The sequence below is a fragment of the Bemisia tabaci genome, chromosome 5 (genome assembly GCF_918797505.1).
Source record: "Bemisia tabaci chromosome 5, PGI_BMITA_v3".
Taxonomy (NCBI): domain Eukaryota; kingdom Metazoa; phylum Arthropoda; class Insecta; order Hemiptera; family Aleyrodidae; genus Bemisia; species Bemisia tabaci.
The window spans coordinates 35,275,964-35,292,644 of record NC_092797.1 but is presented as its reverse complement, the minus strand read 5'-3'; the positions used below and the strand labels follow the sequence as shown (position 1 = coordinate 35,292,644).

General features: G+C 39.6%; 1 protein-coding gene across 1 annotated transcript in view; it reads left to right on the top strand.

The window, feature by feature from the left end:
* SNF4Agamma (SNF4/AMP-activated protein kinase gamma subunit) overlaps positions 1 to 16,681 on the top strand; it is a 192,270-nt gene that overhangs the window by 38,002 nt on the left and 137,587 nt on the right. Inside the window, exons 4-5 of the mRNA XM_019056809.2 lie at positions 3,693 to 3,958; positions 5,603 to 5,905. Coding sequence (XP_018912354.2) covers positions 3,693 to 3,958; positions 5,603 to 5,905 — 569 coding nt within the window. The remainder of the gene's footprint in view (positions 1 to 3,692; positions 3,959 to 5,602; positions 5,906 to 16,681) is intronic.

The window sequence follows — 16,681 nt, the reverse complement described above, 5'->3', positions numbered from 1 at the left end:
TGCTTTGCCAAGTTTCCTTTGATAAAATACGAATTTATTGGGAAAGCTATGAATATTTGTCTTCCCATTTTTCAGACAATATTTTTCCCAGTTTAATCTAAAATATCTGAAAGTTTCAAGGACAAATATGTATAACTTGCTTTCACAATAAATATTTTATCGGTGGAAATTTGGCAATTCTCGAATGTTCATACGGCGTTTTTCCTTAGCACGGCAGAATAATAGGTGCCTGAAAATTCGAGTCAGATTATTAAGTAGAGTGAAATCCGCATTATTTCAGCCGAATTAACACCACAAAAAGAGTTGCTTCCGTTTTGTAAGAGTGGAGTCCACGCCGAAAGAAAAGTATTCCACTTTTCAATCCGTAGAGTTTGCTTTTCAAATTCTTTAAATTCAATTCTAGATGAAAAACGCTGTAAGTCGGCGCCACGAGTCGTTAACATGACGCGAAGTCGCGCCACGCCGCGCCGCGCCGCGCCGTCTGCGAGCGATGCAAAACACACTGTACGTTTGGCTGCGTCCATCGTGTTTGAAGGCGATTTATCCGCGTGCAATAATTGCAATCTCTCTCGCTCTTGTAATGGACGTCAGAGGATTTACATTCGTCTTGAGTTTAAAGTGCAAAAAGTGAGAAGGTGTTAAAAATTCTCACCTAGGCCAGCGGGCGAAGTTGGGTTCTAATTGATTTTTCGGGGTTCGTCTGGAAATTAAGTTTAGGCTCAGTCGGCCCAAAATTTAAATATCTTAACATTTCCAATAATCTCCAATGAACACCAGTTTTCCTGTCTGTGTGAGCAAAATAAACAATTTACCGCCGAAATTTTAAAACTTTGCAACGAAATTCGCCGTTTTCCTCATGTAAGAACGTAAATATATTTCAATGTTGCCAAATTTTCCTTCGAAAATTTCATTATTACCAGGACAATTTTGGATATTTCTGACTGAGAATTCCACTGTTTTTTCCTCTAATCTCACGCAAAAATCATAAAACTTGTGAACTAAAACTACACAAGCACACTTTTATAAAGAATTTAATTTTTTTTAGTCAATTTTGCAATCTTGGAATGGAGTTACGTTCCCTCATGCGGGAAATGACGAATTGACCAGGTTTGCCAGGGTTTCTACAAGTCTGAAATTTCCGGAAAGTTCGAAAATATTACTGATTTTTTAAGGGCAGTCCGGTATTACTGAAAAAAAGCGGAAATTCCGCAAGAAGGTCCGGAATTTTTGTCATTTTTTTCGTTATTTAAGCGAGAAATTTAAATGTTCGTAATTTATCGAATTTCGTCAAACGGAGGCACTGAATTTCCTGGGAATATACTGAAAAAGCACTGTAAAAGCACTGATTGTTGGCCAGCCGGTTTTAGTAGACACCCTGTTTGCTAGCAAGGGCTCATATTGTTGAGTTCCGTCACGTGAGCTGAAATAAGTTTATCCGCCACCAGCCTACATGGCTTCAGTGATCCCTCGGTCCAGAGCCCTGAAACATCAACACGAAATTAATTAATTCTCTGTGGTTATCGGTCTCAAGGGCCCTGAACTAAGCTCATCTTCCTCACTCTGTATGAAGTCCTTTAGGGACTCGCCGCTGTCCCTCTCTATTCCATTTCGCCCTTTTCCCGCCTCCTGGGAATGGGCGGATTGAGATCGCAAGTCAAAGGACTAATTAAACCTCTTTCAGAATAGTGTCTCATAATCAATTAATTGAGTTACTCAAAGGTTTTGGGGTCTGGGATAGGACTAACTGATCATACGTAGATTTCCGGAAAACAAGACGGTGCTTGTGGTTTTTTCTTGAGTCACTATCTGAACTCTTAAGTCCATGAAAAACCGTCTAAGTTGAAGCCGTAACCGCCAACAAAAAACCAAAAAAAATAATAACGAAAAAAAAACAAAACAAACAAAACAAACAAAACAAAAAACAAACAAAAAACAAAAAAAAAATAAAAAAAAATTTGATTTGAAATTTTGAATTTTGATTTTTTTAAATTTTGTTAATACAAAAAAATATGTAGCACACTGAACAGGGATAAGGTTCCAGTGCGAGCCGCAATGTATAGGGTTCGAAATAAAGTATCGCAATACTTATTTTCTTATCAAATTTCATTTAGGCCTCGATGAACGCATTGATAAAATTCAACTCATAAGTGAGTTTGCGTTTATTGTGCTCGGAAAAGTAAACAAGCGGGAAAGTTCTCAGCTGTCATGAAGACGCGTTTTTAATTTCACTGAAAAACGTTTTTCCGGAGATGTTACTTTGACTTAAATAAGCGTCGTCATTTGTCGACAAACTTTGTTCTTTTATTTTTTTTTAAGATTTATCTCAAAGTTAGTTTCTGGAGTTAAAAAACATTGTTTTGTTATTGTTTTTTTTTTAAACTTAAACTTAACGAAAACAAAACAACGTTTCTTTAATTAAAAAAAAGAAGAAAAAAATTGTCGACAAGAAACGTCGCTTTAAGTCAAAATAATCTGTAAAGAAAATGTTGTTCTGAGTTCCTCGATGAAAATGAGCACCGTTGAGATGAAAGAACTCGCTCATAAAAATTTCAACTAACAATTTTTAGAAAACTACACCACCTTTAAAAAAAATTAACCATACAAAAAACGATTATCATCCTCCGTGCTTTGACATCAGAAGGTAAAGGTATATCATAAAGGTATCACAGATTAATCCATTCTGAATATCTCATGCCCCTATGTACCGGATTCATTATCAAGACGAAACACAAAACATTTTGAACGGAAAGAGTCAAAAGCCATAAAATCAAGAATAATTTTTAGAAAATTTGCCTCATTGTAAAGGTGAACCTGTTCCCCACAATTTAATAATCAATGATATGCCGCCTAAAGGTATGTATCAGCCCAGGCGTGGATTTTGACAAAACCAGTAGCACCATCACGTTCCTCGCGAAATGCTACACAGGACTAGTTAATTAAATCGCAAATTCGAGGAACTCGTAGCAGCTTCATTCCATAGCATTTTAACGGGGCACGCAGAATGTTAACACATTTTGGCAAAGCAACCCCTAGCCTCTTGAACGGACTTCTCAGTAGAGAAACAACGAGTTATCCAGTTCAATGGCAGACGCCGTTATTCATGGGTTGATGCCAATTTTTTTTTTTTTATAGAATCCAAGAAAAACTGTCAAATGGTTTTTTATTCAATCAAAAAAGGAGACTCGCCAGATTTTAGTATGTTTAGCTGGCTGTGCATGAAATTTGATAAGTACACACGAACCATATTTCGCAATAAGGAACTAAAATTTCTGGTTCATCGATGAAAACACCAATTTGTATAGGGGAACTGATGGCACATATGTCATTTCTAACGTAAGCCATAAATTGTAGTTCCTCATTGCAGAATGTGGTCCAATTTTTTCTGAGTGCACCAACTGCTCTGGTCGGTGAAACTCGTTTGATGGCATGATTCAGTGCTCCCATTCCATGACTGTCAAAAGCTCCGGAATTCGAACTTTTTTGTCTCAATCTATCCCATTCCAGGACGGTCAAAAGTTCCGGAACTCCTTTTAGATTTTTTCAAAAGTTTCTAGAAAGTTCCGAAAAATGCAGAAGATCCAGTACCTTTCAGGAATTTCAAAATTCGGTTCAAAATTCACTAGTTCCGAGGAATGGGAGCACTGGCATGATTATTGTTCTCCCGACGATAATAATCATGTTTTCTGTTCCAGGTCCATGGGGAATCGTTCAGTTGACGCCTTACCATACGGTCCACGCCCCCACTTACGTGCCTCCGCCGAAGACAAGCGCCGAACGGCGATTGTCCAACGATGATATTTTGGTATCGACCGCCTCATCAAGAACCTCAGCTCAATCGCCTCGTCGGCACCCGACCATCTTCGACGTCTTCAGGCCCCGCTCCAAGTCAGATGCAACGAAAACCCAGAACAAGAAAACCGGATCCAATTTTATCTCTCAGATGAAAAACGCTGTCCAGGTACGTTTTGTACAACTGGCTTTCCAATTAGGAAATGCAATCTCTGGGTCATCCAGAGTAGAAGAAATGAAGAACCAGAAGTGCCAAACACAACACTGGAAAAAAAAGCACATTGGATCTAGAGTCTAGACTCTTAAAAACATCGACAAGAAAAAATACTCTTGATTCAATCAGATTTAAGCTTAAATCAAGAACCAAGCCTCTTAATTTGAGCGTATTTCCTTTTGATTTAAGTTTAAAGCTGATTGAATCAAGCGTCCTTTTTATTGTCAACGTTTTCAAGAGTCTGGACTCCAGATCCAATGTGGTTTTTTTCCAGTGCGTTAAAACATATGTACATAGGGAAACTAATGGTACCTACGTTTTTTCTTAACTGAGCCAGAAATTGTAGTACCGAAGTGAAAAATGATATCCAATAGAAGTTCCATCCCGTTGTTTTTGTTTTTTTAATTTCTTCCCCATTTCATTTTGTTTTCTTCAACTATTTAGAGCAGACCGGAACGGAAAACAATGGATCAGTTGAGCTGGTCACGGAATCGTGTGTGGATGCTTGATTTGTTTAGATTAACTCACAATCATGAGGTCTCTCAAACAGCAAGTTTCTACGTTCAATATTAATCGAAATATCGCGCTTAAAAAAATTCGGTTTATGACGTCATTCACCGCGGTAGTGACACGCTTGGCTTTTTCCACCTTGCTTTCATCCGAGTTTCACGTTGAGTACTCAGTGAATATGTGTGTCTTTCTAACGAATGAAAGCAAGGTGGAAGAAACCAAGGGTGTCGCCAACACGAAGGACGACGTCACGAAGGAATTTTTCAAAACGTGATATCTCGGTTCAACGCCGAGAATTGCTGTATCAACAGATCTTATTGTTTCAGCTTCTCCACAAGAATGAAACATCAAACACAATTCTGTGACCGGCGCAACTGACCCATTAAAAAATACGGGGGAAAATAGAAAATTATGCTCTCAAACTTCCCCAAGGGTTAGCAAATATTTTATAGTACCTAAATGAAGTTGGAGCGATAAATCTTATGCTCTTTGCATTTCTGTTTGCGTTCCAAGTTGGTCGCTTGAAACTTGGCTCCGTCACAAACTAAGGCGGACTTCCCTGATACTACTACCGTGCTAAGGAAAAACGCCGTAAGAACATTCGAACGTTGCCAAATTTATCCAGATAAAAAACTTATTTTTGAGGAAAATTATGCACGTTTTTCCCTTGATATTTCCCGATAATTTAGATATAACTGCAGATCAAATTCTTTGCAAAATGGAAGAAAATTGTTCAAAAGTTTCACAGAAAAAGCGTAATGTGCCAAATTACATTTGGCATCGTCCGGAGGCTTATAAAGCGTTTTTCCTTCGCACGGCAGATTATTTGGACGTATTTCTGTCAAACGGAACTATGTACGTTAAGACATGAGCCCTGAGACCCATAAGAATATATGTATAACATGGCTCACGTCATAATGCACATAGTTCCGTTTGACAGAAATACGTCCATTTGAAGAGTTCCCCCAAGAGAACGAAATTTTTTACATGCGTCCTCAAAGCGTGGTTAAATATTTGCACCCGCATTCACCGCGTATTACCCCGTAGTGTGTCGACGTTGAGTGAGGATTTGAACTTGCAATGTTTCAGAATTCGTTGATGTCGCCTGGATCCTCGAGCCGGACGTCTGCGAGCAGTAGTGCATCGAATTCCTCCAACGAGGCGTCCATCGAATCTCGCTCTCAGTCGAACTCCTCGGAACATTCGCTGTCGAAACAGAAACGGAACACCGGTCACGCGGACCATAGTAAAGCGAGCGGTGATTCGGCGGGAAGCAGACCGCGCGCCGGCTCGGATAGCACCACCCTACCACGTGGGCCTGTTTCCAAAATGATGGACATGTTCCGTCACCGCTCCAACTCTGCTGTCTCGGAGTCGGATAAACGACGATCGGTGAGTTCATCTTCATTTACTTACTTTATTTAATTTTTATGGATTTACGAATGTAATGACGTCCAATGTCGGGGACGGCTCGTAAAGGGATGGCGGAAGGGCGTTGACGAAGAGATGTTGCGGTGTCAGTTGCCCGATAACCTCTGGGAGGATAGGCATATCGACGGTGAAAGTCGGCAATCACATAACTCGGTTTGCGACGTCGCAGACTTCCTGTCATACTTTATTTTTTAAACGGAAAACTACTCAACGGTAATTCTTTAAAACTGCCGTGATTTTTCTTCTATGTGCGAGGAAAATTCTGCAAAAACTTCAAGGAATCATGTCCATTTGTTCTCCTTTAAAAAAATAACATAGTTGCGGAGATTTTCAGACACCGCAAACGAGTTATGTGATTGCCGACTTGCACCGTCGATATGTGGCGTTTGGGTGTCGCAGAACGTCAGAGTACGTTGTAGGAGCGACTGTATATGTATACAAATGTAATGAGCCGGGGACATTCAGACTCAACGTTGACTGTACCGTTACGAGAGCTGTCTGTTAGCAGTCTGGGAAACCGGAAAAATCAGGGCAAGTTGGGAAGTTTGTAGCGGCCAGGAAGAGTCAGGGAATTTCTGGCACATCTACTAATGGATAGAACATTTCTATGATCTGCTAACTGTTTACCCTGTATGGTCTTTTTAAGACTTGTCATTTTTGAACTAGCCGTTTAATGCTTTTTTTCCAACCATTTGTGAATCTTTAAAAGAATACGTTTAAGGAAGAAAGGAAGTGAAGAAAACTTTGTCCCCGCTAATACTCAGGTAAAGAATAGGTGGAAATTTTGTGTGAATGTCAGGGAAAGTCAGGAAATTAAGAAATTTTTCAGTCAGGAAATTAAGAAATTTTGAAGTCAGGAAATTAAGAAATTTTGGAGTCAGGAAATTAAGAAATATTGGAGTCAGGAAATTGGGAAATTTTTGAGTCAGGAAAATAAAAAAAGTTAGGAAACAGTCAGGGAATCAGAAAATGAAGAAATTATGGCAACTCCGTAACAATAATAGAGAGAGAGGTTAATTTCCATCCGTAGTATTAAGTTGGAGCTAGCATCACGATGCATTGAAGAAAGATTGTTCAACATTAATTTATTGTAAGCTATAAGGTCTTAGTGAAGGCCCTTATCTGAAGGAGCTATAAATGTGTGTTTTTCGAAGATACAACTATTCGAACTCTCCGGTAGGTTTATTGCCTATCCGGCGAAATTGAAGTAGAACCTTGAGTGGACGCTGCCCATCACTCGGTTTACAACGTCTCGGCGTTTGTCGGTTCAATTAAAGTTCTTGAGGCAAGATGAATGTGTGTTTTTCGAAGATACAACTATTCGAACTCCCCGGAAGGTTTGTTGCTTATGCGGCAAAATTGAAGGAGAATCTTGAGTGGACGCTACCCGTCACTCTCTTTACAACGTCGTGGCGTTTATCGTTCAATCAAAGTTCTTGAGGCGAGATGAATGTGTGTTTTTCGAAGATACAACTATTCGAACTCCCCGGTAGGTTTTTTGCCTACATGGCGAAATTGAAGGAGAACCTCGAGTGGACGATACTAGTCGGTTCGCACCATCGTCTATCGGTTCTGTCCAAGTCCAAACTGATGGAGAGATAAAAATGTGACGATTCGAAATTGACATTTCATTCGCTTAATTTCCGACCGCAGGTAGGTTTGTTGTCTGTAAGCCAGCATTGTAGGCAAACTTTCGTGCTGCTCGGTAGAATCGTAGCATAACCGGAAAAACTGAAGGTGAAAAGGCGGACAATGCGATATCTGAAAAAAGGAATGATCTAAAACTTGTCCTACTCATAAGACACTTTGACAAGGCTTTACTTTGTTAATATTGTATATCGTAGGAGAATTTCAGTGGTTTCATTCTCTGTTCACCCGAAAATTTTAATAGGAACTTTGGTTGTTCCTCAGAAGTCTTCTCAATCAACACTGAGAAACAAGTTATGATTGCTTGCACGAGATCGGATTAAAAGTTTGACTCTCCTCTGGGGACTCATCTCCCTCCCAAAAATCCCTCTTCTCTTCTAATAAAATCACTTATCCTAGCGAGTTTCAAATAATTTGAATGGGAGTGTGCCTGCCACTAAAAAAAAAAAAAAAAAAAGACTGCTTCAAAATGTTAAGGTTTAAATTTTCTTTTTCTTTTTTTGACTCTTTCAACAAGGAAACCGTCCAATTTTCCAAGCCCTAGTAATTTTATCGTGTAATCTCAGGAGGCATCTCGTGAACTCTGGAACCATGAAAGTGAAAACTTTGGTGTCATTTCAAACTTTAAACTGCCTCCTCTTATTCTTTCGCTTTTTTCCCCCTCTTCATATACTTTATTCCTCTCCCTCGTGTCAGACCAGCCCCTGAAAATTGCTTCAGTTACGCTTACAGGGTGCCCGGTGCGGTACGTTTGATTACATCTTTCTGAATCGCCCTCAGATTTTTCTTCTCCTGCGGCTACCGGAGATTTTTTAGCGGATGACATTCCATCCAACAAAGCGGTAATCGTTGTCGGCTCGGGTAAGGCGATGAGATAGTACATCGCACAGTGGAACAAACCATTCAGAGAGGTCGGACATGACATTTTTGTCTAAAACTGCAAATTTTGTTGTGTATTACATTACATTTTAAATTTTAATGGGTGCTCCTTGAAAAAGATTTTACGAGAAAATCAAATGAACCACTTTCAAACCTCTTACGTTTTCTATTGCCGAACTGTACACTTTATAACATTTTGAAGGGACATTATATTCTGTGCCGGAGTCTATACAGCGCCCAAAGCTATATAAATGCGGAGCTGGAGCTATGCTCCGTATGCACTCGTACGGAGTGACTTTCACTCGCACGGAGTGACTTTCACTCGTACGGAGCGGAATCTACTCTTCTTGCGTACGGTCATACGCTTTTGTGGTGCTAATTTCACTTCGCATTCCTATCACTCGCGGTTTTGGGGCGCTGTATAGACTCCGGCACCGAATTGTACACGGAAAAAAAGTGTAAAGGGCTCATACCTAAAATTGTGGGAGAACCTTAATTTGTTGGATGATATAGGCATTTTCTATTATTTTTGATAGTACCGCACTTCACGTTGTGGCCGCACCGCAACATTTGGGTTGGTAACCTGATTTATTTGCGTATTACTCTATTGCAGAATTTGCAGGTGTCTCAAATTTTGTGAATTTCATCTTTAAAATGATTTTACTAGGAAAACTGGGCACGAGGGTATCCTTGGTTTCTGAATTGAACAGTTATTGGAGGAAATATGACAAAATAACCTAATCCGCTAAAATACATGTGTTTAAATGGAGATGAGCCAGATGTCGTCGTAACTCGGCACATTTTCTCACTTTTAAATCTATTTTTCTCCTATTTCGCATATCAGAAAAAAATTATGAAAAATACTGCGAACTCAGCTCATTGAGCACTCTCTGATGAAACAATAATTTTTTTGTGTGCAAATTCTCCATTAATCTGAAATGTCTATATCATCAAACAACCCCGTACTCTTTTTTTCCGTGTACCATTCGATTTTTATTAGCGTAAGCTTGTTAAGTTTCCGCATCATTTCCGACCTTTTTGCGTGGGTCCATTGTGCGTCGGTGTCATCAGCGTTTGCCAAAACTTAAGTGGTCGTCTGAGAATGGACGACTCCTCACGCGCTCGTGACAAATGAAGCATGCGGCCGGTGATTCGGACCCCGATTTTGGGTGAATGAACCTGGTTTGAATGGTCGATAGCAGCGCCCACCGCGCAGGTGGCATGGCGCGGCGCGCTGCGTGGCTGCGTGGTCGTCATGGTCGCGAAATACCCGTGCACGCTTTTTCATTCATACCTTCTATTCTTACCGGCCGACCAAGTTCCTCAGCCCTCGTTGTCAAATCTGGTAGAATTCAGCGTGGTTTCGCAAAAACTTCCGGACTGAATCTGGTTTTTGATCCTGAACCGATCCTACAAGTTTGGAAGTTCATGAGCCGTGTTTGACTCTGAACGTGACGAGTTGCCCGGCCCCAAAGTGATTCTTGCAATATTGCAGCGCTGCTTTTTCTCCATTTAAATGCATGTAAAACAATCGATTCTAGATGAGACTAAAAATGGACTTTTCTTGGAATTTTCATGGACTTAAATGGAGAAAAATAGTGTTACAAACTCGTAAGAGTCGTCACTATATCATCTCTTGAGTTATTTATTTGAATCGAATCGGAATTTTTGCGTTAAGTTTCTGTTGATTTGATTCGATTGACACTTCACTTTTATTCTGAGTTTTGGAAGACATTTTTCAGAAATATATAGACGTATGACGTACTATACTTAGTTTTTTCTTTAGAAATTAAACTAGTTAACTTAATTTCTCGAAAACTTCCTGGATTTTCCTCCTCTTTTAATAGGATTTTTGGTAGAAATGCCAAGCTACATAGCTGACTTGTTTCTGTTTGCAAAAATAAAATAAGAGCAGAGTTTTTGAAACACCGTAATGGAGATACCCAGGTTCGCACTTTAGCCATCGGTGTGTCGATGATTTTTTACTTTCACGTAAAAGTCACCTTAAAAAGATAAAATGAGAACCGCGAATGGAATCAAGCGTTGTTCGTCGCAGTTTCTTGTCGTCGATTTTGAAAAACCTTAGAATCTCGGGAGCCGGAAAAATTGTACGAAAGAGACGATTAGAGTTCATAACCGGTCGTAACGAGCGTCAGGTTTAACGCACTTTAATGAGGCTAAGGTTAACCGCTGAAGGAACCGTACTCCACCGTGTTTTTCAAGGTTTTCACGCCGAACACAAATTCTCCTCCAAGTAGTTTCAGACTGCAACTTGCTCCACGTTGAGCACTCGGAGAAAGTGCTCGGGAAATGTTTACACGGAAGTTCAATCAGGTTTTCTCGTGGCACTTGAACAAAGTCGACTTGAAAAATGAGGCAAGATGAATCTACCGATCCCAATTAATTTTTCAAGGGTTGTACACTTTACAAGGCCAGCCCGAAAGAGCCAATTAATTGCACGTCGATGTTTGCACAAGTTGCCGCGTTTTTGGCTCCTTCCTCCGTTTATGTACGTTTTTTAAAGCCTGGTATCTAGGACTGGGAATATCCGGGATTCATCAAGGAGTGAACAATTTTGGGGGAAATCAGGGAATAATCGGGGTGTATTTTTCAGAATCCTGAAGTCTCCCCTTCTATCACATAGAGACTATTTTGTTCCAGTCATTGTCCACTTAAAAGATAGATAAGGATAATGTCTTTGTGCTTATCTTTTCTTTTCAGCTTGTAATTTGTCTACCTTTTTTTTGCATCTTAAGGAAGTTTTTCATTCTCCTCATGCATCATCACTTTTCCTCTCTAGTCCTTTCATTAAGAATCGAGAACATGTGTATCTAACTTCATTTACTTTTTTTCAATCTATTTATGTTCAGAAGAAAAAAGAACTTATCGGCCGTCTTACAAAGGGTCACAGATTTAAAAGTTGATGTACTGTTTCGATGTATTTCAACAGGTCATTGTCAAATTCAGACCCAGTTAGGATATCTTAACAAAACTTAATGGAAAACTTTCCAGTGTCCATAGAGATTCACAATAAAAATAGTCAGAAGTGTAGCCTCGTTCAAGTAGTTTTACGATGCATATTTATGTCTCGTGTCCTTCTTTCGTATTTATTTCTTTAAAATATTTAGAAATAAGTGGGTACGAGTAAGTCATAGCGACAAAGAAGCGTATAGAGATGTCAATAAGATTTCTTCTTTTTCTCCCATTTAAAATTTGCATAGAAGGAGATTTCCCCACATGGAGTACATACTCCGATCCAAATTCAAAGGGCAATCTCAAATTCTTGAAGCGCAATTTTGAGTAGATCTCACTTAATAATTTTGTATTTGAATGTATTTTAATAGTCTTATACTGCTGTGCTAAGGAAGAACGCCTCGTGAGCATTCTGACGTTTACAAATCATTTCCAATGAAACGAAAAATATCCAGGAAACCATGGCAATTTTTTCCGGTCATTGTAGAGAATTTTATTCGGAATTGTGTCGAAAATGTCTACAATTTTCAAGACAAAATATCCTTAATTTTTCCCAATAATAAATACTTCATAAGGAAAATTTGGCAACATTTGAATGTTCTTACGGCATTTTTCCTCAACCCGGCAGTATAGCCGGCCGGTCATGTCTGTGGATTTTCCAAGCCGACCTTCCTAGCTGCATTAACACGTTCGCCAAAGTAAACACGTAATGAATCAAGCGAATGAGATTTTGATGTCATAAGCTTTATCCTCTTTTAGGGTCGTTCAAAATTACGTAACTCACTTGTCCGGGTTTTTTACTACCCCGCGCCCTCTCGGAACGCACTGCCGTGCTATGGAAAAACCCCGTATGAACATTCGAGAGTTGCCAAATTTCCCTTGATAAAACATGAACTTTGGACAACATTCCTGGATATTTTTCCTTGAAATTTTCAGATATTTTAGATTAAATTTCGTACTAAATTGTCTAAAAATTTTGGAAAATAATATTTGCAATTCTCCCAGAAAACTCGGTTTTAATCGGGAGAAACTTGGCAACTCTCGAATGTTCATACGGCGTTTTTCCTTAGCACGGCAGCACACTTCTGCGATTCTGCATCGGAGCGTAAACACTGATGGAGACACGACTAGGCCCATTACGTAATACTTAACGGCCGATTTCCCGCTTGAAAGCTCTGCTGTCACAAAACGCCCGCATCAATTTTTCTTCGATCCTCAGCAATTTTATGTCGTCGGCACCGATTATAGGCCCGGTAGGCTCGATGGCGCCAACGGAATTGACCCTCCGACGATGCCAAATTTATTTTCATAAAATCTGAATTTTCCGGAAAATTTGTGAATCAGTGGCAAAGCGTGGATAATCGGTATCGATTTTTCCCCCACTTGAAGATATGGCAAAGAATCGGTTATTGAGTTGTTCGTTGTGAAAACCCTGTTTATCATTCCTTGTCCATAGGTTTCAAAGGCAGATTAATCGATTTATCGCAAAGCATGTCACACCACTGTTGTGAATTTTTTTCCTCTAATTTTCTGAAGAATTTTTTCTCTGAATTTGATCGCAGGCACCCCAAACTTTTACAGGAAAGAATTCTTAAACTTTCATGATAGCATAGCAGTAGATCAATCTACGGATCTAGATTTTTTTGCAAAACTTTGGAAAATTTGTCTTCCAATTTTTTTTCCAATTTTTTTCCTAATTTGATCTAAAGCATCCAGAAGTTTCAAAGAAAAGAAATCTTAAATTTTGTTTAGAAATAATTATTTTTTTGGGAGGAATTGAAGTATATCCGAATGTTTTTACGGCGTTTATACGTAGCAACACATTGGACCAATCCGCGGATCTGAATTTTTTCCCACCAATTTTGTTGAGAATTTTTTCTAAATTTGATCTAAAGCATCCATAAATTTTTATGAAAAGAGTTCTAAAATTTTCTCCAGAAATAACTATTTTAGCGGGAGCGTTTTAGCCATAATTGAATATTCTTACGTTGTTTTTCCGTAGCACGGCAGTGGACCAGCCGGCGGATCCCTGTCCCCGTACCCTGTCTGGCCCCCTCCGTATAGTGGGGCGCGGCGTGGCTTCCCGGCTCGCTTTAAATAACGCCTCCAAGTCTCGAACTTTTCTCATTGATGTTAAACTGCACGTTATTCATCGCATTCTACGGCGAGTCTGTTGTGTCGTGGCTACATCGCGTCGCATTGTTTACTTCAAGCTTGTCCGGCATTCAATGTTGCCAACTCTCTCGTTGTTGCCTTCTCAAGGATACTTGTTACGTTATATCTCTATTCTGCCGTCCGAAGGAAAAAATGCCGTATGAACCGTCAGGCGTTGCCAATTTTTCTTTGACAGAACGCGAATTTCTCGGTAAACTTATGAATATTTTTATTGGAATCTTACAGATAATTTTGTTCACAATTTCACCAAAAATTCATGAAAATTTTAAGGAAATATATTCATAACCTCCTCAGAAATATAAGTTTCATCCGGAGAAATTTGGCAACTCTCGAATGTTCTTACGGCGTTCTTCCTTAGCACGGCAGTAATAGAGTCCCGGCTTGCTTTTTTAGAGGAACAATCAATAGTTTCCGCTCAGTTAGCTGAATAGTGAATATTGAACTAGTTTTTTTTTTTTGTGAAACTTGACGCACCCAATTTGTCAGCACAAGTTTCCAACATCCGCATCAACAGTAGCTCCAATTTGCTGTAAATTCACTCAATATCTGTCTTTCTTTTTTAATTTATTTGTACTCTTTTTGGCGTAAGAGTTACGTATTTGCCGACCCATTCCTTTGATTCGTAGAGACAATACGCGTTTTCATCGACCTGTCAGAAGTCAGGATTTTGTCACTTAACGATTTAAATGTGAAAAATCGATTTATTGAATATAGATTCATTGATTTGAAGTTGAATATTGGCTGATAAAAAGTTGATCCAACGGAAGGTCACTCAGAACATCCCCACACTCTTTTTTTCACATGGGTCTAAGTTCAAGCCTTGACAGCCACGTGACTTCAACTTTGGACGCTGTGTAGAGATGTGACATTTTTTTATCAGCTCGAAGTATGAATTTCTTCTAATGACGATTTACATATGTGAAAAAAAATGCATCTAATGAGGATTCGTTCAGTAAGAGCTTCATTATCAAAGAAATCTAAGATTAATTGGTAGTCCCTGCGTTCCGCTCTTCTTTTCATAATTCAGATACCACTAATATAGCCCCGAAGGGTTTACTTTTGCTTATCTCGTGAAATGAAGGCAGAACGCTTCTTCCGTGTAGCCGTCACATTTTTCCCGTGCTTTAATACGGTGCACGGCGAAGTATGCATTTTGTGTATGATCGAGAGTCCAGGGCCGGATGAAGGGGGTGGCCACATGGGCCGCGGCCCATGGCGGCAAATCTAGGGGGCGGCAAATTTTGCAATTTTTTTAAATGTAGGCATAAAAAAAAATCGGATTCAGAATAAAAAATTACAAACGAGAAAAGGCTACAAAATCTCTCATTTCCTGAGAGTATAGTAATTTCTAATTTTGTCGTCTTTCAGTGATACAAGAGACAGCACCTTTAATTAGTCGAGTTAAGAGAGAAACCGAACACAAAATTTGTCCCGGAACGGCGCGACTTTGGGAGAAATGATGACGAGGACTTTAGATGAAAAGGAGAAGCCTTCGGCGCGGCAATCGGCATGTAACACATATTAGCACCTACAAGACTGCATGAATACTTCACGCATTGCGCCAAACACAGTGCGGTCGGCGTGAAACGCATAGCGCCTACAAGACTGCGTGAATACTTCACGCATTGCGCCAAACACGTTGCGGTCAGCGCGGCGCGGCGGCGGAAGTTAAAATCATTAAACGAAATTTTGTGTTTGTTCTTTCATAATTTTTTCGTTCATTTCTTATGAATGGAAGGCCTTGTCCATTAGAGATAGGTTTACGAAACTTGACTTTCGCGCAAAGTTCCGGGACCTTTTGCTAGTAGTGTTGACAGGGCTTTCCCAAAAAATGTGTTCAACACGAGTAAACGCGTCTTATGCACCCCTCCCCTGCTGGCACGTTCACTTGACGATTTTTATTGATGTTTCAAAACGAATGAGAAGGGGGCGGCAAAATACAGGCGGCCAATGGGCGGCAAGTAGGAAATTCCAGCCCTGCGAGAGTCTACTATAATTCTGGAAATTGTAATGCAATTGACTTCGCACCTCGTTGAATCTGCGAGATCAATTTTTGCGGTCTTGACTCTTGTCTCGCTTTTATTCTTGAACACAAGAAGAAGTTGTCTGTTGTAGTTAAATCAATCTCTTCTTTAAATCAGACATGTCGAAATTTTTTATCGATTCGAAGTGTATGGTCTGGTGTAGTGATAGGATTGGAAACACCATTGAAGTTAAATGAAACTACAAACTCACTCTCAGAGAATTTCTGTCAAACATCGCCAAAATCGTAATGAGTGAATTGATTAAACGAACCAAAGCTATCATGCAGCTTTTGTAGCACCTTTTGTATTATTGTGTGAGGTATGTAATTTTATACTCTGAAGATAACCACTAGATCGAAAAGCTTTAAGCAGTAAACAAATTGAAAAAATTACATTGCTTTGGTTCTTTTAATCAGTTCACTCATAACAAACTTACCGTCAGTAGTTTTCTATGAGACTGCTGACTCGCGACGTACGGTTGATTCTCAGTTGATGCAGACTATGTGTTCACTGGTTGAGACCAGCAGTAGAACAGGATGTCTAGCATCAAGGTTTTTCCCGATTTTCCCGACCCTATCAAGATTTGAGGCTAATCAGGATTGAATCCGTATCTCATCAGGATTTGAGGAAAAATCGGTTGTATAATCAGGATTTGGGGGAAAGTCGGCCGTCCGATCGGATTTTTTTCATCGAGCTATTTTTGTGAATTTACATTCGCCTCTTTTTCTCCGCAAAAAATCAGGATTTAGCGGTCGAAAATCAAGAAAAATCAGGATTTCCCGACATTAGGAAGAAAAACTAGACACCCTGTAGATTAAACTCGTGCCAGCATGCTCATAGCCTGCATCAACCGAGAATCAACCGTATGTCGCAAGTGAGCAATCTCACAGAAAACCACTGAAGGTAAGTTGGATTGCATGTTGCATAAAGGAACCAGGAGCATTCCAATGTCGCTAAGATGGTGCAACTTTGTTTACCTCGCAAATATAAACTAATCATCTAAACAATATTCACCTTTACTCTCAATAAACTATAAATT